The sequence below is a fragment of the Labeo rohita genome, chromosome 4, assembly GCF_022985175.1.
Source record: "Labeo rohita strain BAU-BD-2019 chromosome 4, IGBB_LRoh.1.0, whole genome shotgun sequence".
Classification (NCBI taxonomy): Eukaryota; Metazoa; Chordata; class Actinopteri; order Cypriniformes; family Cyprinidae; genus Labeo; species Labeo rohita.
The window spans coordinates 25,772,272-25,794,858 of NC_066872.1; the positions used below are offsets into that span (position 1 = coordinate 25,772,272).

General features: G+C 37.9%; 1 protein-coding gene across 1 annotated transcript in view; it reads left to right on the plus strand.

The window, feature by feature from the left end:
• The window catches only part of celf2 (cugbp, Elav-like family member 2), a 182,173-nt gene that overhangs the window by 22,856 nt on the left and 136,730 nt on the right, over nt 1-22,587 (plus strand). Inside the window, exon 2 of the mRNA XM_051107446.1 lies at nt 18,849-18,884. Within this exon, the coding sequence (XP_050963403.1) occupies nt 18,849-18,884 (36 nt within the window). The remainder of the gene's footprint in view (nt 1-18,848; nt 18,885-22,587) is intronic.

The window sequence follows — 22,587 nt, forward strand, 5'->3', positions numbered from 1 at the left end:
ACGAAGCTCGATATGGATGGCCAATTACTGTCCAGTGCAGGAGAGGACAGCCATCACCTCTTTCTCTCCTGATGCTGTCACCACAACGACCAGACAGAAATCTGCTCCCACTGGGAGTTATTACTACAGCACTCTACAACACACACACACATTTCAATTCCACAACAGTACACACACAGAGACACACAAACACCTCCTTAAGACCTCCCAGCTGCTTAGCAAAACCATAGCGATGATTCTCGCTCGCATTGTTCGGTCAATTTGCTGGAGTGTGTTGACATTTTTCCAAGCTATTAAAAACTCTTCAGTCTGAACGCTAAGTTATGGCATTATAGGTTCACTTTAAGACAAACTTAATAGGCACGTAGTGAAAACTGAACTTTCAGAGCTTATAGATTTGCTCTTCTAATGGCTTAAATGAAATGTCACTCGCTTTATTTCGCACTGTGCTTCGTTTCAACTCTAAGCCACTTGACCAAAGTCTACGGTCCAATACACATCCCACTCAAATTGGAAACGAGCGGTTCAAATACCGAGTACATGAATAAACCACAACTGTACATTCTAATTTATTTGTATTTCACAATCATTTTGCTTAATTAAAAAGTGTGCAGAAAGGCATGACGGCAGCACCTGTTCCTGTCGTTTACTAAGATTGGGTGCTTGCTAGGTAGTACAGCAATCTCTGCTCTGTATTACATGAGGCTTATTATTTAAAACAATGTTTTTAGGGATATAGGAGCAAAAACGTTATAGTAATTGTGACAATCTTTTTTCATCCGTTTTGCAGATACTGTAATAGAATGATAAGGTTGTTATTAGTTTGCAAATTGTTTAGGAATTGAAGGAATAGTTCAAATTCTGTCATTAATTATTCACTCTCATGTTGTTTCAAACTCATAAGACCTTCGTTCATCTTCAGAACACAAATTAAGATATTATGAATGACATCTAACAGATTTCGAGGCCCAGGAAGCTATTAAGGACTTTAAAATAGTCCATCAGTAGTTTAACCTCAATTTTAGGTTAATTAAATAGTTGTTCAATTAGATTTTAGGTTTAGTTCTTAGAGTTAGATTTGCCTAGTCTACATTTACCATTATAGGAAGTAGGCCAGTTTATATTTACAGAAATAGTGCACCTGTACTGAGGTTCCTCTTTGCCTGTGGGGTAAACCGTGGTGTTTGGATCAGCTTTCTCATGAATACTTTACAATACAGATCACCGGCGATGTAGAAAATCTGACCCTAGATCAGCGTGAGTGTTAAAGAAGTGTCATCAGTGGTAAAGGGAAGTGAGTGTTGGCTGTAGACCCGAGATAAGCTGCGATAAGATGCAGCTACACACATTGTCAGTGATGTCTAGAGTTGTTGTGCCAAAATCCATTGAACCGTGATGTAAACTTTCCCAAGGGTGAGGATTCCTGCATGTGTGTGTGCGTGTGTGAGCGTGCTTATCTAAAGGCATCTCCATCTGAAGAGGGCAGATATCTTCAATTCTACCTGCCGTAATTCAGTTCAGACCATGTGCATGTGCAACAAAGCGTATTTGTGTGTGGGTGAGGGTAAGGAGAGGTGTTTGTTTCATTTGCATTATTGTGTGCTGAAGTGTGCAATGCAAAAATTAAGGTTTATGCACTAGTTTGCTAGATGCACAATGCACAAAAGATAAAAAAGACTGCATTAGTGACACTAAGGTTATAGGTGTCAAATCGCAGGGGACACTTATACTAATGCATCTTGAATGCATTTTAATTTGCTTTGACCTTTAAAATGTGTATAAATATGTCATAGATGTGACCTGGTGGGTAGTGCGTACAGTATGTGCCTATATGGTATCTGTGTTTGCCACCTTAAATTGAATGTTCCTGGGAAGATTAATCTCACCTAGATACATTTCTCCTCAAAATCTAAATATATATTATGACATTATGATTTTGTTTTCTTACTAGCTCAACTATGACCATTGCATTACCAAGGTTATGGGTTCAAATCCCATTCCCACACATATGATGAAATGTATATCCAGATTGTACTGTAAGTCAGTTCGGTCTTCCAAATCTGCATAAATATGCATGGTAATATGTCACAGATGTGACCTGGTGGGTGTGCCAACATGGTTTCTGTGTGGGCAATCCTGGTTCAAAACAAAAACATGTCTGGGACACATTTCTGCCCAAAATCTAAAAAAAAGCAATATAATGCACATATTTTGTGCATCTATATATATATAACCAGTCAAAATTTTTTGAACAGTAAGATTTGTAATGTTTTTTAAAGAAGTCTCTTCTGCTCACCAAGCCTGCTTTTATTTGAACCAAAATACAGCAAAAACAGTAAAAAATTTGAAATGTTTTGACGATTTGAAATAACTGCTTTCTATTTGAATATGTTTTAAAATGTAATTTATTATGAAAGCTACATTCTCAGTATCATTACTCCAGTCTTCAGTGTTACATGATCCTTCAAAAATTATTCTAATATGCTGATTTGCTGTTCAAGAAACATTTTATTATTATTATTATTATTATTATTGTTATTATTATTATTATTATTATTATTATCAATATTTAAAACAGTTAATGTTTTTTTCAGGATTCTTTGATGAATGGAAAGATCCAAAGATCAGCATCTAAAATAAAAGCTTAACATTATAAACTATAGCAGGTTTTTGGAGAGATAAATTATATAAATTAATACATTTATTTAGCAAGGATGCTTTAAATTGACCAAAAGTGATGATAAAGACATTTATAATGTTACAAAAGATTTCTGTTTCAGATAAATGTTGTTCTTATGAACTTTCTATTTATCGAAAAAAACCTGAAAAAATTCTACTCTGCTATTTTTAACATAATAATAATAATAATAATAATAATAAATGTTTTTTGGACCAGCAAATCTGAATATTAGAATGATTTCTGAAGGATCACGTGACTGGAGTAATGATGCTAAAAATTCAGCTTTGAAATCACAGGAATAAATTACATTTTAAAGTGTATTCATATAGAAAGCAGTTATTTTAAATAGTAATAATATCTAACAATATTACTGCTTTCACTGCATTTCATTTTCAGACTTAAAAAACATTAAAAATCTTACTGTTCAAAACCTTTTAACTGGTAGTGTATATATAGTGTATATATAACATATATCAATTTGCATGTAAATATATATACCAGTGTGTAATTATGTCATAAAATTGGTCTGGTATATAGTGTATGAGTAGAAATGTTTTCTGTTCAGGAAACTTTAGTATTAGACCCCTAGAAGTGTGAATCTCCCAAAAAAAAAAAAATCTGGGTCATTTTTTTCCCCTCAAACTCTTAAGAAAAAAAATGAAATAATATTTTGAGAGAACTCACTTCTTTACCACTGCTTTTTTTTCACACAGCTGTAAAAGAGAAAAAAAGTTCTGGATGTCATTATGTTATATACCGGTTGACGATAATGTAATGACATCATTGTGTTAACCGCCCGTCCACCTATCATAGCGACTCTTTGGCGTGCATCCCGAAAACATGTGTCTGGTTCTCATAAAGACTTTGAGTGTGTTTGTGCGTATGGAAGGGCCGTGTAATGTTTCGGATTGAGCCAGTTGTATGCTTGCCGATTCTTCCTTGTTATTCATACTTATTTCTCCTGCTTTCTATCATCTTCCTCTTCTCGTTTGTCATTCAGCCTGCATAGTATGTAGATGAGGAGATATCACCCAGCAGCACTGATGGTTGTGTAAGACTCCGTGCTGTGTGTGTGTCAGCAGCATAACTTTATTTTATTACAGACTTACATCAAAATCATCATTAATGATGTATATGCTCAGCCCTCCTGCAGGGAGTGTGTGTTGTGTGTGTGACACATGAAAGTTTGTTTTCTTGTGCACTGGTGTCCCATTTTGGGCCGCTCTACGTGGACTATTTATCACAATCCTGAATGTTTACTTGGGTTATTGCGCTCAAGTCAGAGTGTGTGTGTATGTATGTTTTCCTGGTTGCTATGCGCCTCAGTTGGTGGATTCTCGGCAGACTTCATTAGTTAAAACAAAGCAAGATGTCCATTTTGTCTGCTACTCCACCTTAATTGATATTGATTTGTTCGCGCATCTCGCGGGATTAAAAGTGTGTTTTGTCCCGTCGCCAACGGTTTTTCCTCCTCCTCGCCAGGGAAGTCAGTCAGTGCTTGTTTCTGCGGCTTTTCTCTTCTTAAAACGCAATCCGTTGTCAATCCCATCCTCATTAAAACACCATTAAAATGGTGCAGGTAGTTTATGGATGCCTGTGGCTTCTGCCAAACACATATCTGCAAGAAAACCAAGTCTTGCTGAGTGTTTTAATTGGCAATACAGGAAGATGGGTTGGTAATAAATAGGGTTATTTTATCGTTTTGAATGGCTGGGAAAGTTGGCATGGTGGATTGCTAGCTGTTGGTGCCATTCAAGCCAGAATCACTAGCTCTGTTGCAAACCCTAGTAAGCTGTTTCTGCCATCTGCATAGGTAGTTACCCTCTAAATTAGCATCCTAAACTAAATCAAAGCTCATAAGTAACAGATTTGAAACACTTCCAAAAATATAATGTTAGCATGTTGCAAAGCCAGCAACACAATACTCCAAAATTCCGTTTTTACAACACATTGATTTGTTTCTAAAAGTTTAAATTTTTATGCTGGTCCTTTGCTGGTTTATGCTGGTCTTTGACCAGCAACATGACCAGCATAAACCAGCAAAGGACCAGCAAAAACCAGCAAAGGACCAGCTTAAACCAGCATCAAAACATACCTACCAGCATATGCTGTTTTTTTCACCAGGGTACTGTTTGTATAACTACAGTCTTACTACAAATACTATGGTTAGTAACCATAGTTTTTAGGCTTTATTTGAAGTAAAACAATGGTTAATTTTGGGTTAGCATACTGAATACACAGTTGCTGCCTAATTCTAAATATCTGTGACAAATTTTACAATGCCTTACAAGTGCTGTCTAGTTACACTCTAAAAACTGCTGGGTTAAAAACAACCCAACTTGGGTTATTTGGCAACCCAACGCTGGGTAAATATTGGACAGAACACATGCTGGGTTATTTTGGGTTAAATGTTTTTACCAAACATGCTGGGTTATTTTATTTAAGTCAACTATTGTTTAAAAATGATTATATTGCTGGTTTAAAATGGACTTGAACTTAAAAACACACAGAATTACTAGAGGCAACAGCAATAGTCAAAAGATGAACATTTATTGTTAAGCAAAAACACATGGACAAAATACAAGACAAATGGAATTTATTTGGGTGAATACAGCGTAGTTTACAATAATACATACATTTAAAGTTGTTTAACAAGCATTTTAGACATAAAGAATGTAACGTTCAAAAGTAGAATTTTAATTTTAGTGTATTCAACAGTTCTCTATAATCGTTTTTTACCGAAATAGCGTTAATTCTCATGCCGGCGTGTCGCCGAAATCTGAGCCAGTGGTGGGCTGCTGTTCGCCGGGTTAACTGCGAACTTCAGACCACGGCCTTGCATTTCACTCGTAGCTGAAAGATGCCACGACTGACTCCAAAAACTACCCATAAAAAAGCAGTACTGACATGTTGCGAAACAACCGCTGCTGACCGCTGTTTCGTTAGAGACAGGCTCAACCCAGCGGTTGGGTGTTAAAAATGACCCAACAACTTGGTTACAGAAAACCTACCCAGCACCTGGGTAAAAATATTAAAAATAACCCAATAAAATGACCTAAGAAGTTGAACCCAGCATTTGAGTTAAGAAAATAAACCAGCACCTGGGTAAAAATATTAAAAATAACCCAATAAAGTGACCCAATGCAGCATTTGGGTTAAAAAAAAATAACCCAGCTTTTTTTAGAGTGTAGGAAGTCCACTAAGTTTTGGAATAGAGATAATGTATGTGCTCTTAAATCAATGTGTGATGAGTGTGTGTGATAGAGCAGTCCTTCCGCGCATGCTGATAATACACTAGCCCGTCTGAGGCGTTAGCGGGCTTTTCATCATCATGATTGATGGCGTGCCGACCCGGATCTCGAGCGGTTATGATCATATCAATTTGCCGCCAACCTCATTGACATCTCTTTACAAGCCCGTTATCTTCCATTCTTGCCATAATGACGTCTCGCAGAACGACCGCACGGCTCATCGCCCCCGGTCCTCGGCGGAGTGGGCCGGGATTATGCCGTCAATATGAGGGCCAGATTAAGTGGTAATGTGAGATTAACGCATGGCACGAGTTTATTAAATGGGATTAGCGCTGACATTTCACCCCAGTGGGATACCTCTGACATTCACAATCATGCTCATTTACGCTCTCATTCGGAGAGAGATGACAAAACCGTTACCAAGGCAGCTGTGTGTAACCCCATGAACCGGTGAGACCTTTTGAAGACTGCGTTAACATGCTGTATTGTTTAAATGTTTTTCTTTTCAACTTTGATATCTAAGAGAAACACTACATTTAGAGCCATGTTTAGTAGCAATGAGCTGTATATATATATATATATATATATATATGTAACACTCAGAAACATCCTAATAACATAGGGATCATCAACATTTCCGTCCACATTATACAGTGTTTTGGAGTAATATGGGGAAAAGAGGTTTGAAATGAGTGTTAACTGGAGGAAATGAGTGGAAAATAGACTAAATTTAGGAGGTGACGTATGTAGAAAGGGCGAAAGTGCAAGGTTTTGATCTGGTGAATTGGGAACCACAAAGCCTTGATTGTTTCTAATTATAACAAGAAATCATTTTCTACAATTACATGACACATCAGTCAAACTGGGTGAACGTGTTTGCGCTAGTAGTAATAGTAGTCAGTGTGTGTGTGTAGAGAATGGAACTTTTAGCATTTTTAAGTAATTTTGGTAACACCTTAGAATAGGGTACACTTAATCACTATTAACTACAGCTTTTCCCTAATTTTCTGCTTATTAATATTTAATAAGGTAGTTGTTAAATTTAGATATTGGGTAGGATTAGGGATGTAGAATAAGGTCACGTAGAATAAGGCATTAATATTTGCTTAATTAGTACTAATAAATGGCTAATATTCTGGCAATATGCATGCTAATAAGCAACTATTTAAGAGACCGTAAAATAAAGTGTTACCATAATTTTTAAAAGGCATGTACTGCATATATACAGTTGAGGTCAAAAGTTTACATACACCCTGGAGAATCTGCAAAATGTTAATTATTTTACCAAAATAAAAGGGATCATGCAAAATAGATGCTATTTTTTTTATTTAGTACTGACATAAACATGTTTCCATATAGTCCACAAGAGAAAATAATAGTTGAAATCATAAAAATGACCTTGTTCAAAAGTTTGGATGATTTTTTGTTTGTCTGTTTTTTTTTTTTTGTTTGTTTGTTTGTTTGTTTTAGTGATAGTTGTTTGTGAGTCTCTTGTTTGTCCTGAACAGTTAAACTGTCCGGTGTTCTTCAGAAAAAATTTTCAGGTCCCACAGATTCTTTGGTTTTTCAGCATTTTTGTGTATTGTTGCATAGGGTTCAAATACACTTGTGAACAACTATCACTTCATAAATTCAACTATTATTTACTCTACTACATAAAACTACATAAAAAAATAACATGCATTTTGTATTAACGCTCTTATTTTGCTAAAATAATTTTGCAGATTCTGCAAGGTGTGTGTAAACTGTATATATCAGTGCTGTGAAATCGAATAATTGTGATTAATCGCATGCAAAAAAATAGTTTGTATTTACATAATATGTGTTTGTACTGTGTACAATAAAATGTATATATAAATGCACACACATACATGTATGTATTAAATAAATACACACGATTAATGCGATTCATCTGGATTAAACGATTTGACAGCACTAACACACACACACACACACACACACAGGATGTGATTAATCATGATTAATCGATATACATATCCTTTTTTTTTCAACTATCCCGTTACAACAAGTTTTTGTCTCTGTGACCTGAGTGTGCATTACTCATGCAACACTTTTCATTACAAAACTGAAAGAGAATATTCAGCAGGACATAATGTACTTGAACTGATCGGGTGCAGACATGTTAGGTATATATGATATTATTGGTTAATAATGACAGTTAGGTAGACAACCAAATCTGTCAGGCCGCTAAATACACAGTTTATAAAGTCTGAGCCAATAGACACATCCTATTATCCATAAGTTGTGTTAATAAGGTGTGAGAGCAGTTTGTTGAACTTGTTGCATTTAGAGGTGAAGACTGAAGCTGGGCTTTACAACACCAGCATGACTGAATACAGACCGCTGTGGCAGTTAATGAAATCTTGGAATTTCTGTGGACCTCCTCTCCATTCGTTCCACAGCTCTCCTGTTACACCGCACAGCTGTGGAGTGTGTATATGTGTGTGTCCTGTTCCATTTCAACAAACTCTTATTGCTCAAGTGCTTTAGTTCCAGTGTGGATGAATCTTTATAACACAATTCTCACACGCACACACCTAGAGGAAAGGAAAATCTAAAATTAGATGTCTTTAATATCTCATTTGATTCTCCTAGGCAGCAGTGGGAGCAAATGGAGACTTTTGCTTCAAATGTTTATTGGAGAAAAATATATATATATATCTAGAAACAGGGTCCCACATTGGGCCTTAAATATAGGCCTCGCGCACATCCCATGTTAAGATGTTACTTCCATAAATCCAGCCTACAACAGTAAATCGTTAAATTAGTGATTGTAAAGTAATGTTAAAGTTTATGCTTTTCATTTGATATTTCTGTCATTTTGTATTTGCTTTATTTCATTTAACAAAAACTGTTTTGACTAGTTTAACTATAACAACACTGGTCCTGAGGAATTTTATGAGACGCTAAGTTTATACTTAATTGAACATAACTGAGGGCTCCATGAAATCTCTTGAGCTATGAAAGTGCTAGCTTCGAGTAATCAGATTTAGCGAGTTATTAAGTATTGGATATTAGCATTGCTCTGTCGGTGGCTAGTGCATACATTAAAGAAGAACTAGGACAGTTAATGTAGTGCTCAAACTGTGCGATGTTAACGGCAGCTCCCAAAGGCTCAGCTTCTTTATAACTACACACACACACTTCATCTAGGGCAGATGCTCGAGGCTGCTCAACTCACTGTCATTGATAGTCAGAACAAAGAGGTCAAAACAAAATGTATCACATATGGTGGGTGCGTACATATGTTTTGTGTGTTTTTCCGTAGCAGCATAAGAATTGGTATGTTATTCTGCCGGGTCATTATTTGGCGGAGACACTTTTTGGCAGGAGTGGTGTTTGGCGCCATACCAGCTTTCTGCCATCAGGTGATACACTGCCGTGTGTGTGTGAGTGTGTGTGAGTGTGTGTGAGTGTGTGTGTGCCAGAGCATCTAGAACAGCTGCTGGGGCACATCTGTCTACCAAGCAATACATTCAGACACACACACACAGTGCTGCACTGTATGGCGAACCCATTTCCAAGCATCCAGGGCACTGTTAGAGCCCTTTCACTCAGGATGGGTTCTTGTGGTCCTTCTGTTCTGTTTTTTAATTGTTGATCTGAGTAAACATGCACTAGACAGACGTCTCGGAACCTTGTGATGTGCCACACTGTGTTTTGCACCATGACTACTGTTGTGTTAAGATGCCCTGTCAACTTTCATGTCGAGACCCCTGCATTCTTTCCCACTGTGCTGTGTTGTGTCTAGCTGCTTTGAGTGTAAGAATGCGTCCTGTGTACACTTCTTGAATAAGCTCTGAGCCCTAATTTTCTTTAGAACTTGGACACAGCATTTGCAACATAGACATGAATGATACCTTAAGTCATGCAGATTTTAGAGAGGTGTGGTATAATTTTCATAGCAACCCCATTTACATTTGGCAAGTGAAACAGACAAAAATTCCTAAAGACTTACATAGGACCAGAAAATCATATGGTGCTTTTTCACTGCATGGTATGACTTAGTATGGCTTGGTACAGCTCCCTTTTGGGGGGGTTTCCACCAAGCGAGCCATACGATACCAAAATGTGATGTGTAAATACTGGAAATCACCGATTGGTCACAGAAAATTGTCACTATCAGCGTCATTGGATTTGCAATGAGACAACAAACCCACTAGATTTAAAGTCAGCAACAGCAACAGCAACAGCCATCACAGTATTATTTGTTTTCACAACTTAAACAACTTGCTTTAAACTTTAAAAAAGAAATGGCTGTATCGTGGTCAGTTGACAAGGTGGCAGCACAACTATAGCAATCAGTCTATATCCCACCCGGTTTTAAGCGGTACTAAATTGCAGTGGAAAAGCAAACCTAGCTAAAGTAAAGCTGAGCCGAGTCGTACCACGCAGTGGAGATGCAGATATAGAAACTTTAGAATTGGCTCTTTTGACATGGTCTAGTAAATAATCAATTAACAACCATCATCCAGAACACTTGAGCAACTATTCTGAACACCCAAGAAACCAACTACAATTACCCAAGCAATCAGCTGAATTGACAGTAAACTGATTCCCTGTTCCCCACTCCATGCAGTTGTGCTACTTCCACCAACAGGACAAAATGAATTTGTAATACTGATTTTAACGTGTATAAACACAGTGTCAGAACACTCTAGCAACCACTTAGAAGCTACATATTAATTTACAAAAAACAGAGTAACTACTTTAAAGGGAACCCCAGGTATTAAGATTTGGATACAGTAGCTTAATATAACATAAATGATGTCTCTTACTGAAATATATAGTAGAAAACCATGTAGAAACACTCTAGGAATACTTAGATCATACTAGCAACCAGTGCCTTAAAACTCTAAGAATACAAAAGCATACTAGCAACCAGTGCCTTAAAAACTACTCGGGACACCCTGACAACTACCCGGAACAGCCAAAACAACGCTATAAAACACTTTCGCAATTCTCTAGAGCAGGGTTAGGCAACGTCGATCCTGGAGTACTAATGTCCAGCTGAGTTTAGCTCCAACCCTAAAAAAAAACCTCACCTGCCTGTAGCCCAAGTAATCCTGAAGACCTTTATTAGCTTGTTCAGGTGTGTTTGATTGGGGTTGGAGCTAAACTCTGCAGGACAGCGACACTCGAGGACCGACGTTGCCTATCCCTGCTCTAGAGAGTAGAATAGTTTAGTAACTACCTAAAAACATGGTAGCAACCACAGTCACTACTTAGAACACTCAAGCAGTCACCCTAGCAAGAATACTACAGCCAGACAAAGTCAGCAACTGCTTAGCAATGTGCTAAAACACCTTAGTAACCACGAAGGAATGCTCTAGCAACCACTTAGAACCCCATAAACCACTTAGCAGCACTCTAAAACACACGCAAAACAGCCCAGCAACCACTTAGAAGCACCTTAGCAACTAAATCCCACTCAGAACATCTGGACAACTACCCAGGAGTGTGTTTCCCAAAAGCAACTATGGTCGCAAAGTCCGTCATTGCCAATAGAGTTCGGTGAAGCTTGCGACCTTAAGGAGCTTTCACACTATTTAGTTCTAGAAACTAGCCAGAAGGGTTTCCCAGATTTTTCCCTCAGGACATTTTCCTGGTTGCATTCGCACTGGCAGCAAGAACTCTGAAAGAACTCAATGACGACGACGTCTTTATGCGCAGCATTTACAAACGTCAACAATCGGTGAATGGAGGACGGCGTGATCGGAGCTATTTTTGTTGTGTGTTATGGGTTTTGTGATAACGGAGGTGGAATGCTAACACGCGATTTACATCAAGGGTGCCCAAACTCAGTCCTAGAGGGTCGGTGTCCTACAGCATTTAGCTCCAACCCCAATTAAACACACCTGAACCAGCTAATCAAGCTCTTACAATGCATACTAGAAACTTCCTGGCAGGTATGTTGAGGCAAGTTGGAGCTAAACTCCAGGACTTTTTAAGTGTGTAGCCAGTGTTTCGTATGCGTTTGGCCAATCAGCGTACACTTATGTCACTGGTAGTTCCTATAGAACTGTTTTAGACCCTATTCTGAATTAGGATCTGATGTAGTTCCTCCAAAACCGTTTCTAGTTCCTGCAGTGCGAACAGGCCAAAAAGCACATTCATCCGCCAATGGTTCTAGGAACTATGAAAAGGTACTATAGTTAGTTAACAATGCTTTTGGGAAATGACAGAACATCCAAACAACTACCTCAAAAACATCGTAGCAACCAGCCAAATACTATTCGAACTGACTAAGAACTGCTAGAGAACCATTCATAACACCCGGACAACTACACCCTGTAGCAACCAAATAGCAACACCCTGGCAACCACCTACAATACACATAGCATTATGACAACGTCTTTGGCATGAGCAAGCACCTTTAATTTAAATGTCATAATCATAATTAGGTTGGTGTGTGGGTCTGTCTCTATCTCTATCTCTCTCTGGAGAGATGAATTGATATTGTAGCCAGTTTCTCATTAGCCATGTGTCCTGGGACAGTTTGACTTTATGTATGCCAGTCTCATAAACCAGCTGAGACGACTGTTCTATAGCCACACTGTGTAAGCGTCTGTTCTTCCTCTTGCAGTTCTTTATAAGGTGTACGGCTTCATTTTTAAGTGGTACACATACTGCGTTTATGTTTATGGATTTTTAGCAACAGACTTTAATAGCTCATAATGCCTCATAAACCGAGATCTGTGAGGGCTTGTGGGTAATGGAGCTTATGAGAAAGGGAGGGTGCGGATGATTGATGAATGGTGTTGTCTAATCTGTTGCTTAAGGTTATGTAACCCGCTGTATAACTCCGATGTGTGTAGGATTGATAGGGTCTAGGCTTAGAACAGTAAATTCACCCTTTGAGCAATTCTTGTCAAATGAAGCCTAGCATTGAACTTCCTAGACAAGTTTGTTGTCTGTCCTCTTTCTTGTTTTTTTGTTGTACACTTTCAGACAAACAAATAAAATGAGTAAGGCATGGGAAAAGGAAAGGGGTTTAGACTCTTGGCAGTGATGGACGGTGCTGTCTGAAATGTCTGCATAATCAGAACAACAAAGCAGTCATCATATTACACCAAAACCTCCAGAGTGGGTGATGATATTGTAGATTTCTTTTGTCTTTTTTACGGTTATCATGTGTAAATTTCCCTTTTCACCACCCAAACTAGACCCGTTCCAATCGTTTCCAGCAAGCGATTCTGAGCTGGAAAAAAATGGTTCTGCACTCATTCCAACAGTGAGGGTGTGAGGGTAAAAGATCTCGTTTGAATATATGCAACGTCGTCTTGTGTTTTGAGGATGAAATATTGGGAGAACTTATTGGGAGAGACAGAGTTTAAATCCTGTCAGAAGAGATGAGGGTGAAGTCGTGGGTCAGTGACTTCCTTCCTCCCAAGAGGTTAAATGAGTTTCTCTTGAGTGCCAGTCACCCAGAAAGAGTATCAGCTTCGGTCTACCTAACTCAAATCGGAAAGACATAGCAACCTGAGGCTCGACTGACCACAAAACATACACTTTAAAGACCCCAAAAGAGTGTTTAAGCAGTTTTCAAGTTCACCAACAAGATGTCCAGGTTTGTTCAGTTTGTTCCAATATGAAATTCTTTGTTCATTTGGTTCAGTGGTTCCCAGTCCTTGTCCTGGAGAACCTCCAACACTGCACATTTTCGATGTCTCCCTAATCAAACACACCTGATTCAACTCATCAGCTCAATAGTAAAGACTCCAGACCTCAAACATAAGAGAGACATCAAAAGCATTCAGTGTAGGGGGTTCTCCAGGACCAGGATTGGGAACATCTGTCCCAGATTTTTCAATTTGTCCACTAGCCATAAAGCTTGGTCCTTCATTTCTGTTATTTCACAATGTTCAGAGCCACTCAAAGTGAAGTGAAAACATCCATTCAGTAGGTCCAATGAAATGTGCCTTTACTCTGCTGTTAAATGGTCTTTGCAGACCTCAGTGAACGAAAAAATTGGTAAGTCAATAGAAGTGAACAAGATTGTTTTGTTCATGTTATAGATTTGTTCAAAAAAATGCTGATTCATTCACAAATGAAACAACACTGCAAGGTGTCATGTTATGGCTGGTTCAAAAAAATAATAATTATTAGTTTCTGTTTTCACTGTATCATGCAAGTTCAGCCTACCACTTAGAAATCTCACTGGTCCAAAATAATTTAATATGTCCAATAATTGTATAATAAACATTCATATTCTAATGGGGTGTAACTGTATTTTGTTAATGACGTGAAAACTTAACGCAGTCACTTGCTCCATATGGACGCAAGTCACTTGCTCCATATGGACGCAAGTGGTGCGACACAATTGAGAACCCATTCTAGTCAAAAATAGAGTCTACACTGGATGCAATGCTACAAGACACCAACAGTAAACTAATGCCCCATTGTATTCCTGATATACTCCGTGCACTTGTGCTACTTTCGCCAACAGTACAAATGGATTTGGAACATTCATTTTGACGTGGTGTACCCTAGACATGGTGTTACTCATAAATATGAATTCGCAAGAGGTTGCAGGACATTTTGTCATTCAGGGTGACTTTTTTTCTTGCATTATGCTACGTAGCCCCACTCACATCGTCCAAAACTGTACATACAGTGGAGATCATCGCTCAAAATTTGACGGAATATTAGCTATAGGTTTACCACTGTTCTACTAATATGTTTGACCTAATATTCAAGGCATTTAAAAAAAAAAATTAGAGAACAGTAACCACTGATGAAAAGTTTGGTCACTGCAGAGTGTGCATTCAGTCCGACTTCTCTTAAACATGCCGAGACAGATCCTTATCCTGTTCAGCACTGAACTGGCAAGCAATTCCAGCTGCAGTGTTGAACCCATTCCCCATTGAGATTATCTGTATTATCCTGTCTTTTAGTGCATTTTCACCCCCTTGTTATCCAAGATGATCATGTCTTTCTTTCTGTCTTCAGCCATAAAGAAATTGTTTTTTGAGGAAAACATTTCAGGATTTCTCTGCATATAATGGACTTCTATGCTGCCCTGAGTCTGAACTTCCAAAAGGCAGCTTAAGTGCAGGTTCAAAGGGCTCTAAACGATCCCAGCCGAGAAACAAGGGACTTATCTAGCAAAACAATTGGTTATTTTCTAAAAAATGTACAATTTATATACTTTTTAACCTCAGACGCTCATCTAGCTCTGTGTGAACTCTGTGATGTAGGACGATTTTGAAGTTGGAGGAGAAAATGAAATGAGAAAATGAGTTTTTCGACATACCCTAACTGTCATGTCCGGAATACACAGAGTTCATGCAGAGCTAGACAAGACGAGTGTTTGAGGTTAAAAAGTGTATAATTTATATTTTTTCCTAGAAAATAACCGATCGCTTTGCTAGATAAGACCCTTTTTCCTTGGCTGGGGTCCTTTAGAGCCCTTTGAAGCTACATTTAAACTGCATTTTGGAAGTTCAAACTCGGGGGCACCATAGAAGTCCATTATATGGAGAGAAATCCTAAAAACATAATTTCTTTACGACTGAAGTAAGAAAGACATGACCATCTTGGATGACAAGTGTCATTGTTTAGCTGCAATATTCAAGAAATCATAGACTTGGAATGACCAGCTTCTCTTGCAGTAGCTGAAAGAGTCATCCCTTGGCCTTCATCTAGACAACTTCCTGTCACCCTAGAGCAGCCCGACATTTAACAGGCTCAGTGAAAATTGAAGGAATGCTGCCAGTTAAATAGGGTTTGTTACATATAATTAAATAAGTTAGCACCAGGTGCCAAATTAACACCGATAACTTGGAAGTATCAGTAAGTGTTCTCCAATTTTAATCAGAGTTCTTTTTCAAATACCTCAATTTGAAGTTTTTCTACTGTGCTTCAGAATACAATTTATGAAAACGAACTTCAAATAGGACTAAGCAGTGACCTTGAAATTGAGAAAATTATAGGTTGTTTTCTAATTTTGATGTTTAGCACACTGTGTTAGGAAAAAACATTGAAATTTGAAAAGGCAAATAATCAGAAAAACACCCTCTTATTCCAGGAAGAAACAAGTTCAGTGACTGCTGTCAGCTGTAGTCTAGTCAGGAGTATTTTAAAACACTCCACCTGTCTAAACTAGTGAATTATCACTCAAAAAAACATGATGAATTTCTCAAGCAAGCAAAACACATACTGCAAAACACACTCTGTTGCACAAGAGCCTTGATAAGAGAGAGGATGTGCGTATGTTTGTGTGAGAGACAGATAGATAGACGGAGAAGTAAAGCGCAGAATGAGTAAAAGAGACGCCGGCACACAGATGGTGGGCTGTTGGAGAAAAAGAGATAATGATTACAGATGAGAGGAGATGGAAACCGCACAGTTAGAAAGAAAGAATGATAGATAGAGGCAGAGAAGGAAAGGAGATGTTTCATTTCCATCTACCACCCTCCATTTTTTTTAATAAGGTAATTTTCTGTTGGAATCCGGTGCCATATTAAAGGAGCAAAGTGTTTTCAGACACGTATTTTGCAATGCCAAATAGATACCAAGTTTGTTTATTTATTTTATTGGCTAAGTAGTTCCGCTTGGACCTCCCCATGTCTTTTAGATTACGTTTTATGACACATTCTTGTAATATGTTCCGCCTTGGTGCTCTGGTGGGTAATGCAGGTTCGTGCCCAGCCTGCAACATGCTCTGATTCCAGTGCTGTAAATTTATACAGGGCAGAAAGGCCCCAAAAATACAATAATGAAAGCAAATGTCAGTTCAGAGTGGAACAGGAGCTTTCAAATATATTATCTGTGGTTTCTTAACCCCAATTTCTTAACCTCAATTTCACCTCAGTTTATGTGTATAAGACAGAAAGAAAGATGTTTGTGTGTGCAAACACATCTGGGTTAAGGCCTTGCATAATTCATCCCAGTCAGACTCAATGCGAAAGTATATACGGCAGAAAGCGCGGACAGACCTCTCGCTGCGTGGCTCTTTGAAATGGAAAGTAACCTCCAGCCCACCTTTGCTCTGATCACCAGAGCCGGCATATGCTATCCCTCTGCATCCCTCTCATTTGGGCCGGAATAAAGGAATAATTCACCATTAATAAGTGCATAGCTGGCGTCCTGTTATTCGACAGCGCTGACGGCAGCTGTTATCAAACAGCGGCCGTTTCACCGGAAGCTTTCAGAATCATGACCGCACACCTCCACCCCATTGTCCACAGGGGACCAATTTATTAACATGCCGTGGGAAGCACAGTCTCTTTCTTCACACACACACACACACACACACACACATATACGCACAGCAGGAGCTCCGCGGTTGTGGGACGGAGGGATGAGAAGAAAAAAAAGGACAAAAAAAGAAAAGAAAACAATTTGGAGTGGGCTGTTTGGTGCTAACAAGAGCGGGGAGTTCATTTTGATTACCTGAGCTCGGGTGCCATGTTGAATGAGGGCCAAAATTAGCCGCGGTGAATTGGCCGCAATTGATTTGCTCTTTGAATACAGCATTCCGCCTTTTCACGCCAGTTTTTGAAATGGTACTGGATGTTTTTTCAGGGTGTTTTTCCTGCAAAAAGGCAATTGGAAAGGTCGCACAAAGTGATTGCTGGTTTTTATTTCAGTTGATTTATTCCCAAAAACAGAAGGGGATGCACGTTACCGCAAACGCACGCATACGTGGACGATTCTCATATTTTACCATAAAATCAAAAGCAAAATAAAACTGTATTTTGGATGAATGATGTTATGTGATGTTCGTAAGTATTACCCATTTGAATCCACTTCTTATATTTTGTGGATATTTTCTCTTCAGTATTACACTTTAATCGTTTACAGCGCAAAACCATTTGCCTCCGTCGGTGTAATGTGCAAATTATGATTCATACAGGAACCGGTTGCTAATGAAGTGCTGTATTAGCCATTTGTAATTGTCACCGGGGATGAATTTGAGTTTTCTTGGTGAAATATGTCAAGAGGAGGCTGAAAGAGGTGCTCACAATGTACCATTCCTCCTCTCTCTCTCTCTCTCTCTCTCTCTCTCTCTCTCTCTCTCTTTCTGTCCATTTTTTCATCTCCACTTCTCTTGGGCTCAGTGGCTTGTGACGCTCCATATGTCCGTCTGGTTCTCCTCAGAGAGAGAGAGAGAGCGAGAGACGTTAATACAGGCGCCCCTCGCTTCGTACATTCAACACTCATGTTTTCCCAAAAGCCGAACGAAATGACAGGAGAATGGAGGGATGGGAAAGAGAGAGAGGGTGTGGATGATTGGAGTGAGAGAAAATGTGTGTGTGTGTGTGTGTGTGTGTGTGTGTAATGTAGACAGCAGTGAAGTAAATGTTATCTTACAGACGTTGAATGCACCTGCAGCTAAAAGCATGCATGAGAACTCCCTGCAGAAATAAACACATACACTTGAGTACTATCACACACACACACACACACTCATCTCATTATAGCTGTATTATCACAAACCAAAAAGATGTACAAGCACATACACACACATGCACCTGGGCATATTTGATCAAAATTAAAAATGTGCGGATAGATGGAATGTCAATATTTTCGTTGTATCATGCCTGTAAATAATATGGACACAGAATGAATTTGTTTAAAAATCATAATTATTAAAATTGACTTACTGTTCTTTTAATTTAAAAATGTATTTTAAATATAATAATAAATAGCTACACTTGTCCATTTATTGTTTAGACTCATTTATTTATTTATTTGTTGGGGTGTGTGTGTGCAACAGTTCAGTTCGCAGGGAAGTGTTGAAAGAATCAAAAAGAAATTTATGTCTTGAATGCAATTAGTCAATTTGGACTGTCGAATGCATAAATGTAAATGTAATCGCATAATACTTTCTGGTTGTGTATATGACTTTCACTGAGCTAATGAATTCATTTTCTCTTTTTCTCTCACAGGCAGGACGCAAGTGATCTGACTGGAACTATACAGAGGTAAGACTGTGTCTCACTCTCTTTCTTTCTTTGTTAATCATTTCTACTGAGTTCTGGCTGTTCAGTAGTGTGTTAACTGCTATACTGGTGTGATGATTTTTCTGTTTCACACACATAAAGCTCTATAAACTGAGACCTTGAGATGTATGCTAGATTGTGTACCTGACAGACACACAACACTCAGATATTATAAAGCTTCATAGCTTTGTCCATGTATCATCTCAATAATGTTTAATATAACCTCCCTATATAATAGCAGATGGTCTGATATAAAAACTTAGTGAGCTAAACCTTAGGTTTACTTCCAAGTTCCATTCCAAGAGGTTGGCAATTGGTATGCCATCCCAGAATGCACTGCAGTACACTTAATAAATAAATAAATAAGCTGAGGGACGTCCCTTACGAAAATTAACCATGGTTTTACTACAAATTAAACTAAAAAAAAAACATAGTTACTATAGTTAAACTGTGGTAACCACACATCAACCATGGTTTTGTTACACTAGCCATAGTTTACCAAGGTATTTGTAGTAAAACTGTTTATATAAATGGTAAACAATACGCCAAAAAAACATGGTTACTACACTTTTACTATAGTAAAACCATGGTTAATTTTCATGTTCCATAGTGAGATAGCATCTGTAATGTTAAATCTAATTATGAATGTGCTATTTTCCCCAATATTCATGTATGTTATCTTTATTTGTGTATAATGCTGTTAGCTTAGCAACATGCTAACACAAACCTTTAAAAATTAACCATGGCTTTATTGTAGTAAAAGTATAGTAACCATGGCTTTCGTGTATTACTTACCATTTGTATAACCACAGTTTTACTACAAATGCCATGGTTAAACTATCATTAATGTAGCAAAACCATGATTAATTTATGGTTACCATAGTTTTACTATAGTAACCATGGTTTTTTGGTTTTATTTGAGGTAAAAACCATGGTTAATTTTTGTAACTCTGTTGAAATCAAATCTCTTGTCAAGACTTCTGTGTATTTTATTGCTGCCTACCTAGACTGCTTGAATTCAGTCATTATGAGGATCCATTTTAGGTAGGATGCAGCTGTTTAATCCAAAATGGTGGATGGATTAAGATAACTGTTGACGGTAACATTGTGTACAATTCCAAAATCTTACAAAAGGTAAATCTGACTAAAAAGACCACTTTGTTTGTTCTTCCATGAAGATTTATGCTTAATACAGTTTTGTTTTTAGCTTAGCAACATCCTAACGTCAAACTCTGTGGTAATTAAGAAGTTTCCGCAGTGCTTTTTTTGTATAGGACTGCCTTGTACAATTGTACAGACCATTTTAAAACAATAATTTGTGCGATACCAAAGCTCAAACAGCATCCCTTATGAAAGGAACCATGGTTTTATTGTAGTAAAATTGTAGTAACCATGTTTTTGTTGTATTGATTTGTATATAACCACAGTTTTACTACAAATACCATGGTTAAACTATGGTTAATGTAGCAAAACCATGGTTTATTTGTGGTTACCATGGTTTAACTATAGCAACCATGTTTTTTTAGTTTTATTTGTAGTAAAACCATAGTTAATTTTCATAACTCAATTGAAATCGAATCTCCTGTCAAGACTCTTGTACGTTTTATTGCTGCCTACCTAGACTGCTTGTATTCGGTCATTATGAGGATCCATTTTAGGTAGGATACTGCTGTTGAATCCAAAATGGCGCATCAATTGAGAGAATCGTTGACGATAAATCTGTTCATATTGTGTACAATTCCAAAATATAGTAGCTTACAGTAGGTTAATCTTACTAAAAAAGCCCATTTTGTTTGTTCTATGAAGATTTATGCTTAATAAGGTTTTGTTTTTAGCTTAGCAACATGCTAACGTCAAGCTCTGTGGTAATTAATAAAGACCTGAGTTTCTGAGGTGCTCTTTTTGTATAGAACTGCATATGTAGACCATTCTAAATCAATAATTTGTGCAGTTCCAAAGGCATCCCTTATGAAAATTAACCATGGTTTTATTGTAGTAAAAGTGTAGTAACCATGTTTTTGTTGTATTAATTACCATTTGTATAACCACAGTTTTACTACAAATGCCATGGTTAAACTATCGTTAATGTAGCAAAACCATGATTAATTTGTGGATACCATAGTTTTACTATAGTAACCATGGTTTTTTGGTTTTATTTGAGGTAAAAACCATGGTTAATTTTTATAACTCTGTTGAAATCAAATCTCTTGTCAAGACTTCTGTGTATTTTATTGCTGCCTACCTAGACTGCTTGAATTCAGTCATTATGAGGATCCATTTTAGGTAGGATGCAGCTGTTTAATCCAAAATGGCGGATGGATTGAGAGAATCGTTGACGATAAATCTATTCATATTGTGTACAATTCCAAAATACAGTAGGTTACATTAGGTTAATCTTACTAAAAAGCCCATTTTGTTTGTTGTTCTATGAAGTTTTATTGTTTTTAGCTTAGCAACATGCTAACGTCAAACTCTGTGGTAATTAATAATGACCTGAGTTTCTGAGGTACTCTTTTTGTATAGAACTGCATATGTAGACCATTCTGAATCAATTTATGCAGTTCCAAAGTTCAAGCATCCCTTATGAAAATTAACCATGGTTTTATTGTAGTAAAAGTGTGGTAACCATGTTTTTTGTCGTATTTATTTGTATATAACCATGGTTTTACTACAAATACCATCCCTGGTGAAAAAACCAGCATATGCTGGTAGGTATGTTTTGATGCTAGTTTAAGCTGGTCCTTAGCTGGTTTATGCTGGTCTTTAGCTGGTTTATGCTGGTCTTTAGCTGGTTTATGCTGGTCCTTTGCTGGTTTATGCTGGTCCTTGACCAGCAACATGACCAGCATAAACCAGCAAAGGACCAGCTTAAACCAGCATCAAAACATACCTACCAGCATATGCTGTTTTTTTCACCAGGGATGATTAAACTATGTTCATTTGTGGTTACCATGGTTTAACTATAGTAACAATGTTTTTTTGGTTTTATTTGTAATAATAGGGATATAAAGTACAGTCCAAAGCCTGATATGTCTGTTATGTCTGACATCTCTAAGTCAGCGTCCAATATAAGGACGGCAGCAGCAGGGGATGATGGGATTTTTGGAAAGAAGAAAGAGCAAGCTCAGATTTTGCTGATTTTAACATAGCCTTTTCTGAATTTTTGATTATGAGAGGAGAGCGAGATGACAGGGAAGAGAAATAAAAGAGAAAAAGGTGTTCTCATAGAGTCAAGGGTGCAGAGTTGAAGCTGGTAAAGATCTGTGACTGAGGGCCATTAAACCCAGCCCCACGGCTATGAGACGACACATCGAAAGAGTGAGAGAGAGCGGCTGAGAGTTTTTTGATAAACTGCTGATCCTGAAATAGCTACACCTATTTTTCATCGGGAATTCTGTTAAGAATAAATTGTCACGTCTCATCTGGAGAGGAGCTTTCTTCCTCAGGGCGGCACACACAAACTCAAAGCCACTGCCGGAGTTCGCCACCCTCTCTGTCGTTACAGCGATGCACTGTGGGTTACCGCCGGCTAACGGCTGATTGACAGACAGCCTGCGAGTTTTCAAGGGCACTCGCAAAAAAGGAAAAAATATGTCACTCTGGGAAAATGCTGTGGACGTTACAGTAAAATGAATGAATATGACATGACAAAATACTAAATTTTAAAGGACATTTTTCTCAAAAG